A 25,816-nucleotide genomic window follows, 5' to 3' on the forward strand; every position below is an offset into this window, starting at 1 on the left:
CACTTTCTCCAGAAAACACTCGTAAAAGAACAAACTATGACTGAATAAATAAAACCCATTCTCTTAAAAAATAATTAATATGTACCAATTTCTTTTCCCCACTAAAATATTGACCTTTACCGCTTGACAGTCAGAAAACTGACTTATTCATGATCCTTGCTCCCAAAGAGCTCAGAGTATTGTGGGGATACAGACAGACAAACAAAAACTCTTACTCACTGAGACAAATTCAATATGGGTTTGCACAAAATCCCAGAGAAGAGGTGAGCCGAAGATGGGGCAGAGAGGCGGGGACCTTTGGCTTAGTTTTGGAGGGTGGGCACACGTGTTGGGTCTGGTAGGAGGAGGGAATCCCAGGCAGCTGACGCTTGGGTGAGGCCGACTCTGGTGCTTCCCGGCGGTGACTTGATCATAGGCTGCGGGCATCACGTGCGGAACTCGGGTTTGCGCGGCGGAAACGACGGATCAGAGATAAATTTAATCTGGTGGGTGGCGGCGGTGGCGTTTTAGTCGCTGAGTCGTGTTTGGCTCTCGCAACTGTAGCTGCAGCCCACCAGGCTCCCCTGACCGTGAGACTTCCCGGGCCGGCACACTGGAGTGGGTTTCCACCTCCTCCTCCAGGGATCTTCCCGACCCAGGGACTGGACCCGGGTCTCCTGCGCTGCAGGCGGCTTCTTCACCGACGGAGCCCCAGGGAAGCCCAGGTGTACGTTAGGTGGACTCCCACCCCGGTATCCTTGCCTGGGGAGGCTCTGGGTCTGAGACATGATTTCTCCGGCTGCGCTGGGTCTCAGTCGAGCACGCAGGCCCCTCTCTCGTGGTGGGCAGGCGTCCCTCTGGTGGTGGACTCAGCGGCTCCACAGCAGCGATCTTAGCTCCCTGACAGGGCTGGAACCCGAGTCCCCTGAATTGCAAGGGGGCTTGGAGATTCTTAACCACCAGACCACCACAGAAATCCTTTTATTTCATATTTATGTGAGGGATTAGATTCTAAGCGAGAGATCTGGGCGTTAGCGTGGAGGAGACTGGAGGGCCAGTAGCAACTCGAGACCATTGTAACAATTCAGGAGGTGACTGTCCAGGTGCCGCAGTGGGGATACGGAACCGGAGAAAAATTCCAGAGACTTCCTGATGCATCTGAACACAATGGGAGGCCAACTGCATAGGAGGTGAGAGGCACGGGAGGGAAAATATCACCGGTCTGCCTGGGAAAATACTATGAACTAAGAGAAAAAATGTAAGGAGAGGAAAGGATGGGAGCAGGGATTGAGTTTTATTTGGAGACACGTTCAGCATGAGACATCTGCAACACATTGAGAGAGATTTTACTTGGCCTCTGAAAGCATGAGTCTGGAGCTCAAGAGAGAGAATTCTAGAAGGATGCTATCTACTCGGGGAATTCCCCAGCCTTTGAGTGTGGCTGACTTAGAGAGTCACATCTGCTGAACAGAAAAGAATGGAAGTGAGAGTGACGACTTGAGAGACCAGGTTACAGGAGGCACAGCGGTCTCCTGCTTGCCTCCTCTCTCGGTTCACTTCTTCCGGGGGAAGGCCGTCGCCACGCGATGAGGACACTCAGCTACGAAGACGGACAGGAAGGCAAGCCTCCGGCCACCAGACAGCCACACAAGCGAGACTGAGGAGGCGCTTCAGCCCCCGTCAAACCGAGATGCTGCAGCTCCGTTCAACGTCTCGACTGCAAGTGCAAGGAAGACCCTCGGGACAGGATCCTCGCTAGGCGCCCGGGACTGCTGCTCCCAGACTGTGCCGTGGTAAGCTGGCCCACTGGACGCTACCGGGCTCGGGGACAGCGTGTTCTGTGCACAGGAAACCGACACAGGCGGCCACCGGCGCGGGGAGAGCGCCGTCTCTGGCCCACCGGCTCCTCCTGGGCTCCAACTGCCGCCACTGTCGATTTAAATCAAACGCACAGCGAGAGTGGCGGGGGGAGTTTTGTTTGGTGCAGTCACTGGAATGGCATGGTAATACGAAATGTTAACAGGAACAGTAACGTGAAATATAAAAAGGATGACCAGATGTTCTTACGTCCAAACCTGAAGTAAAATTACAGAGTGATCAGCTCATTACTTTCCGTAGCAACTAGGAATTACTACCTTCAAAATACTCATTCTTTCAATGCTTATTTTTGGATTGCCTCGCATTTGACAGGTACCATGTTTGGTGCTACACTGATGAAGAAAACAAGGTTTTCTGCAGAGAAAGAAATCCTGGTCGAGGCAGTATTCATTATATACATCTTACAAATTTACTATGGCTTTTGAAACTAAAGAAAAAATTTTCCAAAAAGTTAACTGTCTCATTAAGAATGCATATGCACAGAAATAGTAAGCCAAAATTTCACAGGCTCATAAATACTTAGAAACTCTAAATTGCTAACTGGCTACTTCAGCTGATGTGATAACCTATCTCACCAACTGCCTGGGTACTTTCCCAAAGTACATTCTTACCACACAGACATTTTTAAAACAATGAACTATTTCATCCACTCTTGCACACCTACTCTTAGTAAAACACAGAACAAGTTGTAGTTTTTAAATATGGACGCTGAAAGCAATTTACACCAATCATATTGTTCAAGTGAAACAGAAGTCCTGAATTTTGTAATACCACGAGCACATCAGAAAACCTGGGGAGACCAACTGTGACTGAATGTGTGAAGCTGTCAGAGTTAATCTTCATCATCTCTTTGAAGAGGTATTATCTGAATTTCTTTGGCTATCCTTTCTGCTAATGTTTTACTGCTTGAAGCAATTACTCTTCGTGACATCAAATCAAATGGTCCACCTAAAATCAAATATGGAAAATGGTTATATCTTGTAAACAATAATTCCTATAAAACAAGCATAGCAGTATGTACTGTGGTTGATCATAACATTTTATATTTTCTATTATCTTGAAAAAAAACTACACTGTGTCATAACCATAATGTTTAAGCTTTGCTAATACATAAATGAGTTTCTCAGCATCTTTTAGAAATCCCAGTTTTGAAGGAAGTGGGGGGTCTGACACACGTCATCTTTATTGCATGTTTAGAACCTATTGACAGAAAACCCAAGGCCAGGGATCTGCACGCTGCTCTCCTTCCCACCTTAATTCTTTGCTGCTTTTCTCCCAGACAGCTGGTGAATTATTTTAACCCAGGTTCACTCTTTACTTTTAAAAATTTCATCATCAGTGCAGAGAAAGTATGAAACTCCCCTAGGGCCAAGGCAGAAAGGGATGGTGGAGGAGGCCCATACCGACACCACAGTCACCGCTCAAAGAGCTCTTGGTGCAACCTCAGACCCGGGGCCCTTCTAGCCTTTCTCTATAGCCTCTCAAGAGTTCCTGGTACTCATAGTTGAAGAGGCTTGAAAGTGAGAGTGAAAGTCGCTTGTGACCCCATGGACTATACAGTCCCTGGAATTCTCCAGGCCAGAATACTGGAGTGGGTAGCCTTTCCCTTCTCCAGGGGAGCTTCCCAACCCAGGGATTGAACCCGGGTCTCCGGCATTGCAGGCGGATTCTTTACCAGCTGAGCCACCAGGGAAGCCTTGAAGAGGCTTAGCCATTTATTATTATTAATTGCACACTACCATTAACTTCTCATTTTTGCCTCTGTCTCCCAATATATGCTATTTTGATTCTGCAGAAAATTACATGTTTGTGTTGCCTTGAAGAGCTGAAGTGTAAACACTGAAAAACTATTAAAGGGAAACATTAAAAGATACATCTAAAAAAAAAGGCCATATTTGGAGGACAGTCCCATAGGTATGAAAAAAATGACGCATTCCGGTTCCGCGGTTTTACCTGTGACGTCCAGGAGCACGCCGCCAGCTTCAGTCACAATGATGCCGGCACCTGCAACATCCCAGCAGTGAATCCCCATTTCATAATATGCGTCCGCAGCCCCAGCGGCGACCAGGCACATGTTCAGAGCTGCTGTTCCAACACCCCGGATCCTAACAGGCAAGACGGGAAAAAATAGTTATTCAAGTAAGGCATTCCTCCTTAGCTTCAGTTTCAAGTGTGGACTGAGATCACTTGAACCAATCTACCGAATGTTAAAAAAAAAAAAAAAAAAAAAAGGTGGCACTGAATTTTAAAATCAAAATACGTAAAACCTAATTATCATGATACACTATATAAACAGAATGAATCCTAACAAACCTATCAGGTGTAAGGTAAACATTAAAACGATGATACTTTGGGAAGAAAAACACTGATGAAAACGCTTTAATTCTGCTGCCACAGCGTGCATGCCTCGTCACTGTGGTCTAAACCCGGGGACGACAGCCCCAAGACACAAGGAGTCTGTCGGAGCTTCGTGCGAGAGCGCCCCTGGTCACCCCCAGTGGCGCGGGCATCGGCACGCGTGGCCAGAAGGTGGCAGCCCTGCCGGGCTCTGCGGACATCGGGGCCTTCTCACTGAACCTTGTCCTTGGAAATACACCAAGTCAGGGTGAGGACAGACATCATCTTATCAGCTATTGCAATAATAACTGATTCAGGAAAGAATCATCAATAAATGCTAAAATGATTGATATTTACACATTGAAGTATCTCCCTATAAGACACACAATAATTCCAATGGGAAAGATGGCAAGATCACTACTAAGTGACCAAAGTTAGCATCCAGTAATGGGACAAAGGGCGGCCCTGGTGGCTCAGCTGGTATAGAATCCGCCTGCAATGCGACCTGGGTTCAGTCCCTGGGTCGGGGGATTCCCTGGAGGAGGGCATGGCAACCCGCTGCAGTATTCTTGCCTGGAGACTCCCATGGTCAGAGGAGCCTGGCGGGCTACAGTCCACGGGGTCACACAGAGTTGGATACAACTGAGTCACACACATACGCACACGCACGACGGAACAAAGGTACCCTGTGTCTCCAGACAGAATGCACTGAGGAGGAGGACATAACAGCACTTCTGTTGCATTCCTGCCGAAAATGCATAACCCAGATCTAATCAAGGAAATCCAACAAACTCAAATCAAAACGCATGCTGTAAAGCAACCGCCCTACATTTTTAAAAAATGTCAAGGTCATAAAAGATAAAGGCTAAGCAACTGTTCCAGGTTACAAGGCATTGATGAGGGCTTCCCTGGTGGCTCAATGGTAAAGAATCTGCCTGCCAACGCAGGGATACAGTTCGATCCTTGGTCCGGGAAGACCCCACGTGCCAAGGAGCAGCTAAGCCCAAGCACCACAGTCCTGAGCCAGGGCCCTGGAGCCCGGGAGCGGCAACTCCTCCGCCTGTGGGGGCTGTGCTCCCAGACCTGACGAGCCCCAACAGGGAGGAGCCCCGCCGCCGCCGCAGCTCAGAAAGCCCGCGGGCCACAACAAAGACCCAGTGCAGCCGAGTTATATAAATCTCTAAAAAAAAGAAGGCTTGATGAGAATAACACTTAAAGTGCAGCATGTGATTCTGGCTTGGACCTTGGATTAGAATTCTTTCAAAACTTAATTGTCACTATATTAGACAATGTATCAAAGCTAATTTCCTGATTTTTATAACTGTGTTGTGGTTATCTTAGAGTATGTCCCTTTTATCAAAAATATACACACTGAAGTATTTAAGAAAAAGGAGTCGCCATGTCTGTAAATTAACTACTTTCAAATGGTTTTTACTCAAACTCCTTCTTTTAATTGTTTGAAAGTGAAAGTGAAGTCGCTCAGTTGTGTCTGATTCTTTGTGACCCCATGGACTGTAGCCCACCAGGTTCCTCCGTCCATGGGATTTTCTGGGCAAGAATACTGGAGTGGATTGCCATTTCCTTCTCTAGGGGATCCTCCCAACCCAGGGATTGAACCCAGGTCTGCGCATTGCAGATAGATGCTTTACCCTCTAAGCCACCAGGCAAGTCCTCTGAAAATAACGCAGTCAGGTCTGTTCACTGAGACTCTTCATTATTTTTTAAGAAATAAGAGGATTTCACATGTCAGTGATATTGTATGACACATGGAATCTAATTTTAAAAAATTGAGACAAATGAATTTATTCACAAAACAGAAACTGTACAGATACTGAAAGCAAGCTTGTGGTTCACAGGGGAAATATGGGGGAGGGATCCATCAGGGCCTGAGATGGACACACACACACACTATATGTAGACAGACAACCAACAAGGGTCTACTGTCTAGCACAGCGAACTCTACTCAATATTCTGGGACAACCCATGTGAGAAAGGAATCTAAAAAAGAATGAATATGAATGTACATAACTGAATCACTTTGCTATACACCTGAAACAAACAGAACACTGTAAATCAACTATACTCCAATAAAATTAAAATTAAAAAGAAATAATGTGATATCTGTTTTGTATCTAAAAAATAAATATAAACTAGTACTGTGCCTAGTACATCCTTCATGCCAAAGCAATTTAACAACAAAAAAGGACCAGAATTACATGATGCCCTTGATTTTAAATACATTTTACCACCTACAATTTTACTATATATCAAAATTAAGAACTAGCAATTCCGAAAATGTCCATAGATATATAAACCCAAATTAACGTTATGGCTTTTTTCAATTTATCAAGAATGGTGTACTTTCCTCCTTTCTCAGGGGATATGTGATAGTTCATACCTCACATCACAGAAAGAAAACACCAAGATCTTCCATAAATCATCTCTTGGCATTCTATTCAGACATTGAACCCTGGGCTGGAAGACCAACGCTAGATGCAATGCTTCTGTCTACTTCTGATGTATCTCAATAGCTCTCTGGCAAGAGGTCTTTTGATAAGTAAGTATATTCTTTTATGGGTAAGTATTACTAAAGATAGTACTTAGTCACCAAACAATTGAGGCTGTGGCCTAGATTTTGCAAATGTGTTCTGTCTGAATCCCATATTAGTCTGATCCTCCTTTACAGTTAGGATGGTATAGAGCTAAAAAGAACCTGTCCATCTTCAGAATCACAAAGATTTGAGTTTGCTTCCCTGCTCAGCTGCTTAAAATCTGTAATTTTGAAAGAAGTTTCTTCTTCAAATTTTAGTCTTCTTGTCATCGAAATGGGGACACCAATTGGCCACAGCTGCAATGATCAGAAACAACAGAAGCAAAGCACCCTGCGGAAGGCCTAGCAGATTAAAGGGTCTCAAAAGAGAAGCCAAGTCATGATCAAATCATTCCCTAAAGCAACACACAAGAAACATCATTGAAGTAAACAAATATAGTGCATTTCATTAAATGAATCCCCCCAAAAAAGGAAATGGGATCCATAATGATTTACTTTGCCTCATAAATGTCATTTACAATTAATATACAATTATACTTCCACTTAAAATAAAGGAGGTGGTGAGCTTCCCTGGTGATATAGTGGTAAAGAATCCATCTGCCAATACAGGGGATGTGGGTTCAATCCCTGGTCTGGGAAGACCCCACACTCCATGGAGCAACTAAGCCTGGACACCACAACTACTGACCCACGTTCCAGAGCCCGTGAGCCACACTCCTGAAGCCCGGGTGCTCCAGAGCCCGTGAGCCACACTCTGAGCCCGTGTGCCCTAGAGCCCGTGAGCCACACTCCTGAGCCCGTGTGCCCTAGAGCCCGTGAGCCACACTCTGAGCCCGTGTGCCCTAGAGCCCGTGAGCCACACTCCTGAGCCCGTGTGCCCTAGAGCCCATGAGCCACACTCTGAGCCCGTGTGCCCTAGAGCCCGTGAGCCACACTCCTGAAGCCCGGGTGCTCCAGAGCCTGTGAGCCACACTCCTGAAGCCCGTGTGCCCTAGAGCCCGTGAGCCACACTCTGAGCCCGGGTGCCCTAGAGCCTGTGGCCCACGGTGGAGAGCAGCCCGCTCGCCACAACTAGAGAAAGCCTGAGCATGGCAACAAAGACCCAGCACAGCCAGAAATAAATAAATAAGCCTTTAAAAAGTAAAAGAAATGAAAAATCTTGAGAAATGAAAGAGAAAATGACATGCCAGTCCCTGCCTCCTACACCTAACAGGGATTCCTAACAGAAATTACACAGAAGAAGAGAACTAACGGAAGAAGAAACTCTGAAACCAGGAACCCAGATCACAAAGTGAACAGAAACGGAAAAAAGTAGACACAGCCGCATGTAACTACAGTGAAACATCAAACATCATTAATAATAAAGTGTTTGGGTTTTTTCTGGCTGATAAACTTTCTCTGCAAAGGAAAAGTAAGCACAGAAGTGAATGAAATAAAAGAAGGAAAAAATAACATAAGAGATAATATAACTCAGAAATGAAGAGGAATAAAAAAAGACAAAACTTTATCGGAAATTAAGACTGAATCACAAGGTACCCTTAAAGAGAAGAGATGCAAATGAAAACTTGAAAAAGGGCAGCGAGAAAAAAAACAATAAAAGAAAGTAAAAGGGGCCAGAGAGAAAGTAACAGAAGAGAAGATACAAAGGAGGTTGAATGTTCCTGCTGGTGTCTTTGAAGAAGAAAATGAAAATAGCATAAGTGAACTAATATTTAAAATTCAAGAAAAATTGCTAGAAAAAAAGAAAAAGAGACATTAATCTATTGATTAAAGGGAGAAAACCATTCCACAACAAGCAACTCTAAGAATTCCAAGATATACCCTTATAAAAGTATCAGCCATAAAAGATTAAAAGAAAAAAAATTTCTCAGAGACTCCAAACAAAACATGAAATAATTCAAAAGTCAGTAAAATCAGACTGGCATCAGATTTCCCAAAAACAACATATAAAGCAAAGCAACAGTGAAACAGCATTTTAAAAGAAATATTCTTCATACTTTCTTTCACTAAGGATGTTCTATCCAGCCAAGCTGTCCTTGGAGTTTCAAGACCATAGGAAAACAGTTTGGAATATGCCAGAAATCTTGGAATACCGTGCACAGGTGCCCTTCCCAAGAAATCTACTAGAGGATGAGCTTCACCAATACAAAGGTGATAGGTGTTAAAGCAAAAAAAAGAGACCAGTCTTGAAAATTCCCTGAGCAGACCAAATCAGTTTAGTTATGAAAACAAAGGTTAATTTAGCACATTTTACAAAAGTAACTAGACCTAGATCATCTCTTGCTTATGCTTCTGAAAATTACAAGCAAACTTAAATTGTTTCTCAAGGTGGATATGACTTAACCACTAATCAATTCCCTATCATTTAAGAAAATTCTATTATAGTCAATCATTTTGAACAATAACTAGTTGCTGCCTTCTTACTGTATAAACTGCTTTATAACAATACATGGCTGAGCCTCATCCCATGTTTTGGTCTGGGTGTTCCTGGTTTGCAAAAGTGTCTTTTTGGTTTGTGCGTAATAAAAATTGAATTCAGTGATTCAATGGTTTTACTTGTTATTTCTGAACTTCTGACACCAAGAAAACTTCACAGGACAGTGACCATTTTATAAAGGAAAAACTAAGACCACAGGATGGGACTATGGGTGAAATAATATGTAGTAATAATATGCCTGATAAATTAGAAAGAATGCAACTTACATAGCTTAAATTAAAAAAAAAACAAACTAGATTGAGAGGGAAAGAAAAGCAGAGTAAAATCACTGAATGTTATATAGGCAATAGGCAGAAGCTAAGTAGTTCTGGAGTCTTTACAGAACTAACAGAACGGTTAAGTAAGAAAAGAGAATATTAAGGGCATTATAAACAGTTTTAATATAAAAGAAACCCATGAGAATAAAATTGAATCTTTTATAAATAGAAAAAGAGAGAAAAAAAAGAGGATACACTAAATAAGTACAGAGTACTTAATATAAAACATAATATACAAATCACAATACAACATAAGATAATACAAAATTGAGACCAAACAAAATGGTCATATAAATAAATGAACAAGCCTAACTTTTTTATTAAAAAGAAAAGATTTTCAAATTGATTATAGAGCAAAACTCCACTCTATGCTGTATTCAAAAGGTGCAGTTAAAATGCACTGATTTCAAAAACACTAAAAATAAAGGTGGACAAAGATTAACTGGACAAATGGAAACAATCAGACTTCAAGTCCAAACATCAAAGTACGAAATGTACTTTTTTCCAGTGTATATAGAAGTTCCACAAAAACTGATCATATACTAGGCCCAAAGGGAACATAATAAAGCTCCATAAAATATATTTATTACAATGTAATAAAACTACAAATTAAAAAACAAAACCAAGAAAGCACAAAAAGCATTTCCCCATGGAAGTTTAAGAATACAACTCTTGGGTAAAAGGGGAAACACAAACAGAAGTTACAAATTTTGTGGAAAAAAACTGCCATGAAAACACATCAAAATCTGTGGGATACATATAAACCAGCAATCAGATAAAAACTCATAGCCTAAATACTCACCTCAATAAAAATCAAAGCATAAAAATAAATTCTCTACTTAAAAAGGAAAAAAAAACCAGGAAACAACAAAATGAATGACAAGAAAGCACAATGATGAAAACAATAAAGCAGGGAGGATAAGGACAGCAGACCAGATTGATAATCAAGATCCTGGTTCTTTCTTTAAAAAAAAAGCACTAAAAAAAAAAAAGCACTGACAAACGGCCAAGTAATTTAATCAAGATTTTTAAAAAAGAAGAACAAACAACATAAAATAAGAAATGATAAGGGGGGAAGAAAACTACTGACACAGACAGGTCAGAAATGAACTGTAAGAGTCTACCTTGCCTACCTTGTGCAAATAACTTGAAAACTTAGAGAAAGTGGGTAACACTCAGGCTACGGAAATGTTCCAGGTTAAAGGCGGTGAAACAGACACGACAGCCAAATGTAATGCTAACCCTAGACTGAATCTTGCCCTGGAGGAAAAAAATGCTATAGAAGACATAGCTAGATTAGCTGACAAAACTAAGTATGTGTGGATACAGTTATGAAGTCAATAGTTGTACTGTGGCTACAGAAGAGAATATCCCTATTCTTAAGAAATAACAAACTGAATTATGTGGGGGTAAAGAGCCACACACTAAATAATTTATCATGAAATTGCTGAGGGGGAGAAAAGGAGAATATTTACACAAACACACACACACACACAAAGAAAGAGACAGAAAAGAAGGAATGAGAAAATGATAAAGCAATGGTACAATGTTAACAATAGCTGAATTGCTTCTTACAGGTTTTTAACTGCACACTGCTGTTTCTTACAGGTTTTTATTTCTGCAAGGTTTTCAAAATTTCAAATTATTTTCAAATAAAGGTTTTTAAAAAATCACATTTTAAAATTAGAATTACGGTACTGACTCCATGTCTATTAATTAAAAGTTCATTTCTAAATAAAAATTCATTCCTTAGAATGTCAAATTATCTATAGCATCAATATAATAGAATATTCAACTTCAGGGGTAAAGTAAAAAGAGCTTACCCATGGATGGGAAGGCAAAGAAGCCTTTCCATATTAGAAAGAATAATTCTCACAGTCTCTGGTGTTCTGGAAGAGCCCAACTCTGTCACCAAGAGAGATCTGGTAACATCTAAAAGAAAAAGTTTCAAATAATTACTACAGTTTATAAGTAAGAACCTGACAAAAAAATTTGACAGTGTAGCTCAACAAATTGGACATTTTTATCCTTCTTCCTAGTTGAATCATATTTGTCTTTCTAAGGCTTTAAATATTTATGAATTCTTCTTCTCTTCTAGTCATTTTATCATCATTTTTATAATCATCAAAAGGCATCTAGCTTCTTAGCCTACCTCCCCGAAAGTGCAGAATATAACCAGTTTGCCTACATGCATGATAGCCACCAAATGCCTTACATATGTTTTTAAAAAGTAGAATTTAAAAATAGTTTATATATAGATTTGAAATAAAACAAAAATTAAAATTAAACGGTACCACAGTTAAGTGAAGAAGAACTAAAGAGACTCTTGATGAAAGTGAAAGAGAAGAGTGAAAAAGTTGGCTTAGAACTCAACATTCAAAAAAGGAACATCATGGCATCTGGTCCCATCACTTCATGACAAATAGATGGGGAAACAATGGAAACTGTGAGACTTTATTTTTTGGGGCTCCAAAATCACTGCAGATGGTGACTGCAGCCATGATATTAAAAGATGCTTGCTCCTTGGAAGAAAAGCCATGACAAACCTAGACAGCATATTAAAAAGCAGAGATATCACTTTGCCAACAAAGGTCCATCTAGTCAAGGCTATGGTTTTTCCAGTAGTCACGTATGGATGTGAGAGTTGGACTGTAAAGAAAGCTGAACACCTAAGAATTGATGCTTTTGAACTGTGGTGTTGGAGAAGACTCTTGAGAGTCCCTTGGACTGCAAGGAGATCCAACCAGTCCATCCTAAAGGAAATCAGTCATGAATATTCATTGGAAGGACTGATGTTAAAGCTGAAACTCCAATATTTTGACCACCTGATATGAAGAACTGACTCATCTGAAAAGATTCTGATGCTGGGAAAGATTGAAGGCGGGAGGAGAAGGGGACAACAGAGGATGAGATGGTTGGATGGTTTCACCAACTCAGTGGACATGAGTCTGAGTAAGCTCCAGGAGTTGTGATGGACAGGGAGGCCTGTGTGCTACAGTCCATGGGGTCGCAAAGAGTTGGACACGACTGAGCGACTGAACTGACTGACTGTTGGCAGAAATGTAAACAGGTGTAACCACTATGGAAAATAGCACGGAGGTTCCTCAGAAAACTAAAAATGGAGTTGCCATATGATCTAGGTGGACATATATCCACACAAAACTGTAATTTGAAAAGATACATGCACTCCTACATTCACCGCAGCATTATGTACAACACCCATGATATGGAAGCAACCTAAATGTCCATCAACAGATGAATGGATAAAGAGGATGTGGTACATATATACAATGGAATATTACTCGACCACAAAATAATGCCCTTCGCAGTTACATGGACGAATCTAGAGGTTATCATACTAAGAGAAGTGAGAAAGATAAAGACAAACATAGTCTAAAACATGACACAAATGAACATACCTATGAAACAGAAAGCGGCTCAGATACAGAGAACAGCCTTGGGGTCGCCCAAGGGGAGAAGAGGTGGGGCAGGGGAGGGATTGGGAGTCTGAGATTGCGAAATGCAAGCTACCACATACAGAACAGATAAACAAGGCCCCGTACAGCACAGGGCACCACGCTCAACATCTGGTGATCAACCCCAACGGAAAAGAATGTGGAAAAGAATACAATGTGTACAGTGGAACCACTCTGCTGTATAGCAGAAATTCACACACTGTAAGTCAACTATACCTCAATAAAATTAGTCATCTGACCTCCATTTACTAACTTGACAAATTATCCAGTGCTTTCTATTTTCTCTTTGAAGCACTGTGACCAAAGCTCAGGACACACTCAACCCTCCTGGCTCACAGGCTACTCTTGGGACACCTCACACTTCACCTCCGCCCACAGCTGAGATGTGCCCGCCAGCTTGTTGCAAGCCTTGTTTATAACTGTGAGCTCTTCTAATGATCACATAACCTGTGTAAGTGAAAGAAATAACAGAAGAGGGGAAAGAGTTCTTTCTATGAAAGCTGCCACATTCCTTCAATTCTAAGATGCACATTTTTTTCACATGTTAACATCTCGAAAATTAGAATGTATCTTCTAATCTCTGTGGTCTTAGAGTTCAATAAAAAGAAAACAAATTCAAAATCTGCCCTCAAATTAAGAGTCTGAGGAGAAAAATTATAAAAGTGGAGGAGGATTCTAAAGTTTTTGCTGCACATAAAAGAATCTGGAAAAAAAAAAGAAACGAACCTGCAAGTGTAAACTGTGGAAAATGTTGGGATTGCTTTAGGGAAGAGAAGTGCCTCCAAAACACAGTGAGCTGCCCCAGAGAAAGCAGACTTAAAAAGGCCAATCACTATGCTCATTACAAAAAGTTTTATGCCTCATTTAAAAAAAAATTTATCCAAGTATAGTTGATTTACGATGCTGTGTTAGTTTCTGTTGCACAGCAGAGTGATTCAGTTACAGCTTTTTATATATATATATATATATATATATATATGTATCTAGGTATTCTTTTCCGTATTCTTCTCCATTATGGTTTACCATTGGACCCTGAATATAGTTCCCTGCGCTATACAGTAGAAAGGTGCTCTTTACCCATCCTTATATATAATAGCTTTATGTCTCATTTTTAATGATTTCCAACTTGAAGGGGCTTTTCTCTTTCAATTTACTAATAACTAGTCCCAGTGGCATCAGAGCAGAGGAATTCTAGAAAGAATCTGAGACGCAGGGCTGAAGCAATGACCCAACAGCGCCGTGCGGCGGGAGGCGCGCTCGCTCCCCAGGGCCCCTGACAAAGCCGCAGCCTTGCGTTCACGCCGTCTGCTCGCTGTACTTGCCTCCCCAGCTTCCACGACAGCGTCCACAACTGTGGTCACGATGAGAAAGCAGAGAAAACACACACACTTATGAGTCAGGTCACACTTGGAGAACACCGAGGTTGCCGCACGAGTGCGTGGTCTGAATCACACCCAACAAGAGGGGGAACCCACCTTCCTGGCGTGAAACCTGCAGCTTCTGCCCGTTACAAAAGGCACCTCTTCCTTTCCGGCCAGTATACATCTTATCCTCCAGGCAGCTGTACACGACGCCAAACTCCACCTGCGGAGGGAGCAGCGCGAGCTTTCTTTACCAAGCCTGAGCACTTTCTTCATTCAGTCATACTTTTTCTAAGAGAGCAGCAAGAGTATCTGGTACGTTAATGCTTTTAATGCTTTTAAACGGCTAGACTGTGGGCTATTTGAAATGCTAATTCCCAGCTGAGCTGAGGAAGAGGTCATCAGGTCTGAACCCTGAGTCTCCTCCCATCAGTTTCCAAACTCAGGGTGTACATTTTGACCTCTCTCCTTCCCGCCTCAGATGAAGGCAGATCTTCCCTGTTTTCTAAGGTGACTCCTTCCTCCTGTGTCACCCTTTTCTGAAAACCTGCTCCATCAACGGATCCCTGTCTCTTGGGCTTTGATTCTGGTACTTCTCGCCAGAGTGACCCTCCCTCACCAGGCCTTCATTACCTTCTCCTGTTCTCCTCACTGCCACAGAGTGGTCTAGACTTTGAGTCTCTCATTCTCTTTCTACATCACAATCTGGCTTCTGCTCTGATCATGCATCTCTTGAAACTCCCTGCAAAGAGATCGTGAATGGACTCTCATGGACCAAGCAAGACTCTGAAGATCTGGAGGCTGCGGACCACCAACAGTTAACCCCATACTCTGTGCTCCTGGTGCTGTCCTCCTCCCGCTGCTCTCTCTTGGGGTCACTTTTTCTTCTGACTTTCCTCTCTGCCTAACCCCCACCAGTTGTGTGTCTCAGGCGTTTTCACCCTTCCTTTTCTTCCAATTCCCTTTTAGCTCTCTTGATTCTTACAGGCTTTTTCTTTCCAGTCCACAAAGTCAACTACCCTTATAGGTGTGGCTCCCACCAACCCCATTAACGCAGGTCAGAAGCTGTGCTTCGGAACCTAGGCTTGCAGAAACCTCAGCCACAGAGGTCATGCTCCCTCACAACCTGATCATGCGTGCCTCAGTCCTTCCCCATGAGTCAACTTTATCTTGAAAACACTTCCTGATTTTGGCTATTTCCTCAGTTATTCTCACCACCTCCATCTCAGTTCAGAATTGCCCACCCCTCTGGTGTGACCTCGAACGGTGCTGGAATTATCTGGCACTCTGCACTGAAAAACCTCTGCTGGTTTCCAACCACCTCGAAGCCAGTAAGTGTTCCGGCACAGACAGACCACATGGCCTCATGGCCTGACCACAGCAAGCTCACCTCGCCAGTTCTGCTCCGACCATTTCCAGAGTTTCACTCACAACGAACATCTCACTGTCGCACATACACATCCTGCTCATCCCCAGACTGTTCTTTCTGATTAAAATACTTTCCTTTTCTTCTTTACCTGGAAAATTCCCAATATGACCCAACTCACATGACCAAATTCTAAGACCCCTTCAATTTATTATGAAGATTTCCTCAAACTGCTGCTACACCCTCTTCACGTTCTTACTTTTTATTTTTTCATAGTTCGACATCTAACTTTTGCACTGAACTGGGAATTCAACAGTCCAGAACGGATGATAAGAGAAATGCTCGCTTATCTCCTTTTGAAGGTTCTCACTGATTAATACAATCCTGTGCCTAAGATTTCATTTGCACTAATTTATGTTCTTTTTTTAATTTATGTTTTTATTTTCAGGGTTTTCTTAACTCTTTTGTGTACATGTTGATCAAATATATCGCAAGCTCCTTGAAGACAGTTATGTAAGGTGTTATGTAATGTTAAATATCATTCATTTTTTTATTAATCAAATACTCAAACAGCATGGAAATGCAATAGGTGTAGAGTGTACGCTACTGGGCTTTAGATATAGTAAGTATTTAGGTTCCTGAATATACTCTATTTTCTCATCACACTTGGCCCCTACCACTTCCTGGTCTTTCCCTTCACTAAATGTCTACTAAAGCATTCTTAGCTCAGCACCCAACTCTTCCATTAAACATTTCAGATCCTATATCAACTCCTATCATATTCACATATATAATGGTGATTAAATACTGAATCATATTTCAGTTACTTGTGCATATTTTTTCCTTGTAAAATCTTCTCAGAAGACACTACGTTTTCTTCACTGGGAAAAAGTATCACAACAAGTTTAGCAGGTCTGTGTTTTATTTCAAAATAATGGTACTACATATATTGAATAGAGACAACCTAAATTTATCATGGAGACTCGTTTACTCTTTCTCAGAAAACAACAGCAAGGCATTTTACCAACCATAAAGTTAAACAACATACCTTTTTGTTTACCACAAAGCCAATTGAAACAGCTACGAAAGGAAATCTTTAAGAAAAAAAAAAACAAAAAACACAAATTTACCAAGGTAGAACTTATTTTCAACGAACTTTTTTTCATGATATAACTGCTTACAATTTTTCTCCTATGAACAGTCTCATCCCTTCCCAGAACTGTGTGTATAGTATGCAACCCTCTGTATAAGTGCGGGGCAGGGGCGGAGGAATACACAGATGCATACATGCAGAATGCTTCTATAGGCACGAGACATCTCTGAAAAGATTCACAAGAAACTGATACCAACAGCTGCCTCTGGAAACGGATTCTGAGAAGTTGGGGTTGGAAGTGGGAAGGCCACTTGGCACCGCACGCCTTTCTATACTTTTTGAATGCCAAGTTCCACGAATATAGCTTAAAGGTCCACAAAAATGGGATCATACTATCCACTGTACTATAATCTTCTGTATGTTACCTCATATCATGAGCATGTTTCTGCAGTAACATTCTATCATATATAGATCCTCCGTCTTAGCTTTATGGCTTTAACAGTTCTATTCGTAAAGATACATACGGCCACATATGACAACTTCAAATATAACAACTATGTGTCATCCCACCAAACTCGGCTACTTGTTGAAACTCGTAATTCCATCAGGCTTTCTTCTATATATCTGGACTGAGATACTTAATGTGTGTATATATATATATATATTTTTTTTTTTTTTTCCCCCTACATATTCTTCTCAGCATATACTGAATTACATACTTACTTTGTGCCAGGCACTATGTGAAGTTTTTATATAAATGTACAACTCATTAAGTTCCATTAACAATTCTATGAGGCAGGTACCATCAATGTGCCCGTTTCAGGGAATGAAAAAAGTAAAGCTGAGGCTTAAAAAGGTTAAGCTAACTCGCCCAAGGTCACAAGGTCACATGTTCTAAACCCGTGTTCTCTCTGAAGCTTCTCTCCTGGACTAAATGCGCTCTGTGAAGGCGCACCCAGTGCTGAGTCAGCTCCTTGGCTGATTTCAGAGCAGCAGTGTTGCGTGCATGCACCCTCATGTGGTTTAATGAGGAAAAGAGCGGTGAGCAGAGCGCTTGGCTGCACATGTCCATGACACTAATAGCTCATTACTCATCCACAGCTGAGGAAAACTATGCATAGCATATGCTACAGCTACAGAATTCTCTAAAGCATATGTGGCAATGAAAACCATATTGAACAGTCCATTCAGTTAATACACGAACAGTAATTACAATACTAAAAACATACCCGTGTACAAAGTTAGTTGTTCCATCAATAGGATCAATGATCCACGTAGGGTTGTCAGTTAAGATACTTTTTTCCCCCGCTGCCACAGACTCCTCACCAATGAAACTAAAAGCAAATATGACAAATTCTGAATCTTTACAGTTTTCAACAATTTTCAAACCTTTAGTCTACTATAAAACATAACAAAAGTCTACACAACTACACTTTTCTACTGTTTTTCCTGCAGACAGATGAAAGTGAGAAAATTTTATTTCCCCCAGAACAAGTCATGTGAAAGATGACAGAATTCAAAATTCTCAAATGTATTACTAAGATAAGAACAGATACATGCTGAAAAAGGCTTTTATTGCAGATGATAACTTACTAAGGAAATGTGAAGGTTTAAGTCTACCAATTCTCTCATAACCCTCTCTTCAAGAGGTAGAGCTTAATGTCCCTCGCCTTGAGTGTGAATCTGGACTTAGTGACTCGTTTCTAACCAAAGGAACAACGTGTACGTGACAACGCGCAATTCTGAAGACTCTTTGACAAAACGACACTGAGGTTTCTGTCTTATTCACTCTATTTCTCCACCTTCCCCTTCCCTCTGTTTTCTAGGTGAAGCCGCTCACCACACTGTGAGCCGCTCTGTGGAGGGGCCCACGTGGTGAAGAAACTGAAGGAAGCTGCCAGCAGACGAGCCATGAGGAACTGAGGTCACCAAAACCATAAGCGAACGGATCCTTCAGCCCCGGTTGAGCCTTGAGGAGATCAACAGTTTGACTATAACTCTCTGAGACCCTCGCCAGAACCACGCAGTCCAGCTACTCCCGTATTCCTGATCCTAGAAAACTCTACGTTATCTACAGCTGCTAAGGTTTTAAAGAGTAACTTGCTATGCAGCAATAGATAATACAGAGAACATGAAATAAGTTAAAGAGAAAGAAAATCACCCACCAAAATCACTGTATCAATATGCATTCCTAAAACACACTACACAGTAAATGTCAGGTTAACTCTGTAAACGGTGTCTGAATTCATTGGATTTCTTCTTTCCTTTCCTACTTTCTCTGTTATTTATGTCCTTTATTCAAAATTGAAAAGTCCTAATAATCATTACCATGAATTTCTTTTGTCTTTTTCTCTTAGCTATAAACCTTTTTACTAAGAGAAAGCATATGCAGATTTAAACAATTTTTTTTTCTCCTCAGTGGCTAAAATACCAGGAAAGGCCAATGGCATGATGAAGAAGAACTGGCGAATGACAATGTTAAAACTTTTAAAACGATGACAGTATTTCAGTTATATTTGTGTCCCGTAAGAGAGACAGATTTTAGTATTTTCTCTCAAACTCAAAGCTACCACTCCTTTAGCACCTAAAAATGTTTGCAATATAGAGAATAAAACTGAACTTTCAAATCTTCTCTATGACAGACATTTGTCACATTAACTTCCCAGCATCCAACACTCCTCTTTCTATAAAGGAATCCAAATATTCCCTGTTCACTGCTCCCTGGAAGTTTGCGCTTAGGGAAAAAAACCTAAGTTCAGCAAGTGATGTTTTTGCATATGATCTGTAACCTTGAGCTAATGGGGTAAGACATCCAAAGAGAGTAGTCAGGAGTGAGGCAGCTTCTAAACGATGGCGCCTAAACCTGACCCAACCCTAACCAGCTCTGCCTTCCTCCCTGGTTGCTCAGTCCTACTCTCAGGGATTCTGACACCCTCCAAATAAATTCCAGTTCAGCTTAAATTAAGGACAGTCAATTTCTGAGTCTAAAGTCAAAATTCTTGGACTCCAACCTAGATTTCATTTTTATCACATGAAACTGACATAAGCAATACCTGTGAGATGGATATTTTTCCTTTATGGATGAGATAAGCATTTTTTCAACTTTTTGGTCAGTAGCAGTTACCAAATCAGCCGGAGAACTTTTAACCATAATATTCATTTCATTCTTGAGAGCTTCACGAACCACCTAAAAAGATATTTTTTGGTAAGCAAATAAGAAAAGCATAAAATAAACCTTCAGTGGTTATGACTTTCTATGTATAAAACCACAGACTCTTACAATCAATTTTAGATATACAACTGTTATTACAAAACGTTTAATGACATAAAATGGAAGTATTCACCCATTAAGTAAATTGAAAACAAATCCAGATCAATAAAAATACATGTTTTGTTTAAGAAGGCAACCACATACTGCCCACATCCATCACATCATAGCTGAGATTTCAGTTCTTACCTCTCCAGCTTGTTCTGCTAGGGTTACTGCATAATCCATGCATTCCTGCCAAGGATCAGCCATCTTCTCAACAAATTCAAAACATACAAAGACAAAGCAGTTACAAATTGCTTAAAAAGTCTTAATTACAGAAGTTCATTCACAAAAACATCTCAATTTGCAAAATACTTCCATTCAGGATTCACCCTCCTCCTGATTCTAGAATTCTTTTTTTTTCCCTCAATATTCATTCACAGGTCCATTAAGAAACACTTTTAACCTAGCCTCATTCACTTCTATTGTAGAAACAGTTTCATAACAAAAAGTATTCTATGAAAGTGTTTCTCAAAGGGCCCATACCATATCACACTTTAAAAAAACAACAATCATCTGAGGAATGGAGAAGAAATGACACAAGAAATATTCTAAAAGATAGACGCATATTTGGGTTTAAGAATAAAGTAAAAATTAGAAAAAGAATACAGAGAACAGTCAGCCCTCAGTATCTGCAGTTTTGGCATCCATGGATTCAACTGACCATGGACGGAAATTAAAGAAGTTTTAAAGGGAAGGGGGAGAAAGCACTAATTGAGTATGGTGCTTTGTACATGTAAAATTATATTTAAAGATATTGTAAAGATGAAGAACTTAAAGCTCAGTGAATATAACTAATCTGCCTAAGGTTTTGTAGACAGATGACACATCCAGAATTTGAACTCAATTCTGAATCGAAAGTCCACTGCTCTTTCCACTGTGACATTCTGAGGAAAGAAAATTCCAGGACTAAAAAAACATAAAGCTAAAAATGAATTGCCCCAGGTTTCAGAGAGGGCAAAAAATAAAACAGTTTTGTCTTCTGAACTGTCCAACTTTCCACTGACTTTTTACAGAGAAGACTAAAATAACTCACCACAGGCTTAACCACACTCCAAAATCTGTACCTAGGACAGTGAAGCTTTTTAAGCTGTCAGACTCAGAAATGTGTGGCATCATTTATAAAGCAACCCTAATTGTTTAATCTTTACAGTTGAGAATAACTGACAGAGTTTCACCCTGGAGACTGGTCTGAAATCCCAATCATGGTGCTCACAGTATCGGAATGGGGATGAGAGGGGATGGGGGTGGGGGCAAAAGACAGATACTTTCAGCTGTTTCTGCTGGCTCTTTCTTCTTAATATATATATTATATGCGTGCGTGCTCAGTTGTGTCCGACTCTTTGCAACCCCATGGATTGTAGCCCGCCAGGCTCCTCTATCCATGGGGTTCTCCAGGCAAGAGTACTGGTGTGGGTTGCCATTTCCTTCTCAAGGGGATCTTCCCAACCCAGGGATCAATCCAGGGTCTGCTGCAACTCCTGCCTGGACTAGCAGATTCTTTTACCACTGAGCCACGTGAGAAACCTGTTTCTTAATATAAGCATTTAAATGATTTTAGAAGGAAGCCACTTTTTGAGTTACTCAGAGCAGTTCAAGAATTGTTTGTAAGATCTTCTTTCTTCTTTCCATTCTTACTCCCATCCCCTTCTTCTAGGCTTCAACAGAACTGGATGTTCTCACGGTGACTCTGCTTTCTAGAGGGAAACTGTGCTTAAGCCACTCATATCTCCCCCTTCTCATAGCACTGATATGTGTAACTCCTACCAATTCTTCCAGGCTCATTTCAAAAGTTACCCTTTCTTCTGGGGATTCTCCACCCAGAGGCTGTACTTGTTCAATCAGCTGAGAGCTATGCATTGACTATTTATTCAACGAGAAGCACCTAACAGGAGAACACTGACCTGGTCTTAGGTACCAGATATGATTTCCCTAAGAACACGATTCAACCAAGATTTGAAGGACTAACTCAACTTCAGGACTCCTGGTATGTGAAGAGGACCCAAAGGGCCTAAGTGACAGCTCAGAGATAAGAGGAACAGGAGGAGGGATGTGGCTGGGGGTCGTGCCATGGTGATTACCCCTTAGAGGCATGATTTCGATTTGAGAGCCATGAGGCATCATTACTTGGGGGCTGCAGAGCAAGACGAACGGGAGGGTGGAGGGAGGAATGGACGGTAGGGAAACGCTCTGGGAGGAAAAGGTGAGGGCACTCAGCAATAGAGTGGATACGGACCATGAGGAAGGGGGAGAGTTTAATGAGGCCCAGATTTCCCACTTAGGCAAATGAATGGATAACGGTGACATCAACCGAAACATGGAACGATATAAGACAGGCAAATCTGAGATCTGGTAAGAGATGGGGAAATCAAAAGTTTAATTAGGAGAGCGTGAGGAGCCCTTGTGAAGCCAAAAGGAGAGGTCCATTAGGCCGCTAAACACACGGATCCTGACCTCAAAAGAGAAGCACGGCCTGCAGATACAAACACGCGAGTTACGCGAGCAGGCAGCCACTGAGCGCCGCCGCTGACTGACACTCTGAGGAGGCCGCCCCGCCCGGAAGCCCACCGGCCGCCGGCCGCCATTCCCGGCGCACTCGGGGGTCTTCCCCACACCGCTCCGCTGTGTGCGCGCCTCTGCCTTCCAACCAGTCTGACGACAAGCCCAGAGGCAGCACCGCCTTCGCCTGCTCGGAGACGAACCCCTGAGGCGCGGGGGACGTCTCTGCCCCGCTCGCCGCCTCCTGCCGCCCGTCCGCGGCGGCACGTCGCGCAGTCGGGGGCTGGCGGAGACCACCCGCCCCGGACACGGCCGGGCCTCTGGGCTCCTCTGGGATCGGCGAGGCGACACCCAGTGGGACACCCCGCACCCGCCGCTCAGAGGCCCCGCGGCGCCGGGGTCGTCCCGGGCTCTCAGCCGGGGCCTCCGCGCCGGGCGCCCCCGGCCGAGCCCACCCCCCGCCCCGGCCCGCGGGGCCGTGAGCGCCAGCCGCCCCCAGGCCCGCCCAAGTGCAGCGGGGAGCCCGGGCTCACCTCAGGGCGGCGGGCGCACCAGCCCGTCAGACGCTCGGCGCTTCTGCAGCGAGAAGGCAGCGGGAGGAAGGGAGCTGGAGCGTCCGCCCGACAGGAAGTCCCGTCCTGGGCGGGGCCTGCTCGTGCCCCGCCCACAGCGCGCACCCCTGCGCCCAGCCCCCAGACCCCAGCCCCCAGGCCCCAGCCCCCAGCCCCCAGGCCCCAGCCCCCAGGCCCCAGCCCCAAGCTCCGCGGCTCCAAGCTACCAGAGGCGCCCCGCCCTGCCTAGGCCTGCGGGGTCTGGCACCTTCTCTTTCATCTGTGCTTCTTTCTCCTGTCCATACATTTGTCTGTAATTAAAAGAAAATTCCTCTCTATTTTGCCATCTCTCGCGTCTTTCATTCCTTCCCGTTTTCCTATTTCCATTTCTTTCTCCCTGTCTTTTAGTCCATCCTGTGGATGTCTCTACCTTTACAACTTTTGTTAAACCTATGCTGCGTGAAAGAGGAGAGTGAAAACGTTGGCCTAAAACTCAACATTCAGAAAACGAAGATCACAGCATCTGGCCCCATCACTTCATGGGAAATAGATGGGGGAACAGTGGAAACGGTGAGAGACTTTATGCTTTTGAACTCCAAAATCACTGCAGGTGATGACTACAGCCATGAAATTAAAAGATGCTTGATCCTTAGAAGAAAAGCTATAACTAATCTAGACAGCATATTTAAAAGCAGAGACATCACTTTGCCGACAAAGGTCCGTCTAGTCAAAGCTATGGTTTTCGGAGTAGTCATGTATGGATGTGAGAGTTGGACTATAAAAAAAGCTGAGCCTCGAAGAATTGATGCTTTTGAACTGTGGTGTTGGAGAAGACTCTTGAGAGTCCCTTGGACTGCAAGGAGATAACCAGTCAATCCTAAAGGAAATCAGTCCTGAATATTCATTAGAAGGACTGATGCTGAAGCTCCAATACATTGGCCACCTGATGCGAAGAACTGACTCACTGGAGAAGACCCTGATGCTGGGAAAGATTGAAGGTGGGTGGAGAAGGGGATGACAGAGGATGAAATGGTTGGATGGCATCACCAACTCAGTGGACAGGAGTTTGAGTAAGCTCTGGGAGTTGATGATGAACAGGGAAGCCTGGCATGCTGCAGTCCATGGGATTACAAAGAGTTGGACATGACTGAGTGACTGAACTGAACTGATGCTGTGTAAACCTACACTATATGTTTGCGTGTTGTAGGGGTTCATAAGGAGCCTCTTCCAAATGTTCCACTTTTGCAAGAGGATTATTTTGAGCTAAAGGCAACTGAGACCTGGTGAATGCAAGAGAAATTACTGTCCCTCCCTTAACTACCCAGAAGAATTTAAATTGGGGCGTTTTCTCAGAAAATAGTTTATTACTGGAGATATACTTTATCTAAAGGGCCCATCTAAATGGTAGGGCAAATGTCTAATTACCAAACATCTGCTTTTCTTACCATTCTCCTATCCTTGGAAGCTCCCAGGACCCATCCCATTCCTTAACTCAGGATGGTATATCAGTTCAGTTCAGTCGCTCAGTTGTGTCCTACTCTTTGCGACCGCATGAACCTCAGCACGCCAGGCCTTCCTATCCATCACCAACTCCTGGAGTTTACCCAAACTCATGTCCATTGAGTCGGTGATGCCATCCAACCATCTCATCCTCTGTCATCCCCTTCTCCTCTCACCTTCAATCTTTCCCAGAATTAGGGTCTTTTCAAATGAGTCAGTTCTTCGCATCAGGTGGCCAAAGTACTGGAGTTTTGGCTTCAACATCAGTCCTTCCAGTGAACACCCAGGACTGATCTCCTTTAGGATGGTATATAGTCCTCATTTTGCTTTTCTGCCTCTGACCCTCTCCTGCATGTGGGGTCTCTGGCCCTCTTATGTTTGTGGAATTCTCCTAAGTATTAAACTAAATTTGATTTTCTCCTGCTACCTCTGTCTCATGTCATTTTAGGGCTTCCCTGATGGCTCAGCTGGTAAAGAATCCACCTGCAATGCAGGAGACCTGGGCTCGATCCCTGGGTTGGGAAGATCCCCTGGAGAAAGGAAAGGCTACCCACTCCAGTATTCTGGCCTGGAGAATTCCATGGACTGTATAGTCCATGGGGTTGCAAAGAGCCAGACATGACTGAGCAACTTTCATTTTCATGTCAATTTAATTCTTAGTCCAGCCGGAAGAACTTAGAAGGTTTCCTAGAGGCAAGTTTTCTTCTGAACAATATATTCTAGTTAACCCATGATTAATAGAAAGTTGATAGATAGACAGATAGGTATTTGTTGGCCAGAACCAACTGCCCCTATTAAGAATTCTTTTGGTTACTTACCATTTACTGAGGACTTACCATGCGTCAGGCACTTGTGTTTTCACATGCATTATTTTACTTGAATGTTGTGACAGTTCTGTGAGAAGATATAATCAGCTGCATCATGAGGAAACTGAGGCTCAGGGAGGTTATTTATCCTCAAGTCACACAGCAAGAGGAAAGCGTAGAAAACAGACTCCAAAGTCCACACTCAGGGAATGTGGAGTGTTGGCATGATGAGGTTGCATCACATGAGGTGCAAGGACTAGTCTAAGGTCCTTAAAATGTTTCCTCTTCTTGAAATAACACATCTGGCATGATACAGTCTTACCATTATAATGCAAATGGCAGTGCACAGATACAA

At 42.7% G+C, this 25,816-nt stretch overlaps 1 protein-coding gene across 2 annotated transcripts; it reads right to left on the reverse strand.

Annotated features, from left to right (window-relative positions):
* Positions 1–1,254: 1,254 nt before the first annotated feature.
* On the reverse strand, positions 1,255–25,631 carry IMPA1 (inositol monophosphatase 1). 2 transcript variants are annotated; one of them, XM_065903167.1, is made up of 9 exons: positions 25,492–25,631; positions 20,253–20,315; positions 19,849–19,982; positions 18,025–18,129; positions 16,751–16,796; positions 14,451–14,559; positions 11,323–11,431; positions 3,811–3,962; positions 1,255–2,805 (listed from the first exon to the last, which is right to left on the reverse strand). In XM_065903167.1, the coding sequence occupies exons 1-9, from the start codon at positions 25,492–25,494 to the stop codon at positions 2,690–2,692; spliced, it is 837 nt and encodes a 278-aa protein (XP_065759239.1). In that variant the 5' UTR covers positions 25,495–25,631; the 3' UTR covers positions 1,255–2,689. The 2 variants fall into 2 exon arrangements, with proteins under 2 accessions (XP_065759239.1, XP_065759240.1); XM_065903168.1 differs by lacking the exon at positions 25,492–25,631 and adding an exon at positions 23,138–23,230.
* Positions 25,632–25,816: the final 185 nt, after the last annotated feature.

This window comes from Muntiacus reevesi, chromosome 12 (genome assembly GCF_963930625.1).
Source record: "Muntiacus reevesi chromosome 12, mMunRee1.1, whole genome shotgun sequence".
In the NCBI taxonomy this organism is placed as follows: Eukaryota; Metazoa; Chordata; class Mammalia; order Artiodactyla; family Cervidae; genus Muntiacus; species Muntiacus reevesi.

Excerpts from the sequence above, each read along its gene's own strand:
- IMPA1 (XM_065903167.1), bottom strand. Across the intron at positions 14,560-16,750 it reads GCTTTGTGGTAAACAAAAAG|GTGGAGTTTGGCGTCGTGTA; the intron begins GTATGTTGTTTA and ends CTCCCTCCGCAG. Across the intron at positions 3,963-11,322 it reads CTTTGCCTTCCCATCCATGG|GATCCGGGGTGTTGGAACAG; the intron begins GTAAGCTCTTTT and ends CTTGCCTGTTAG.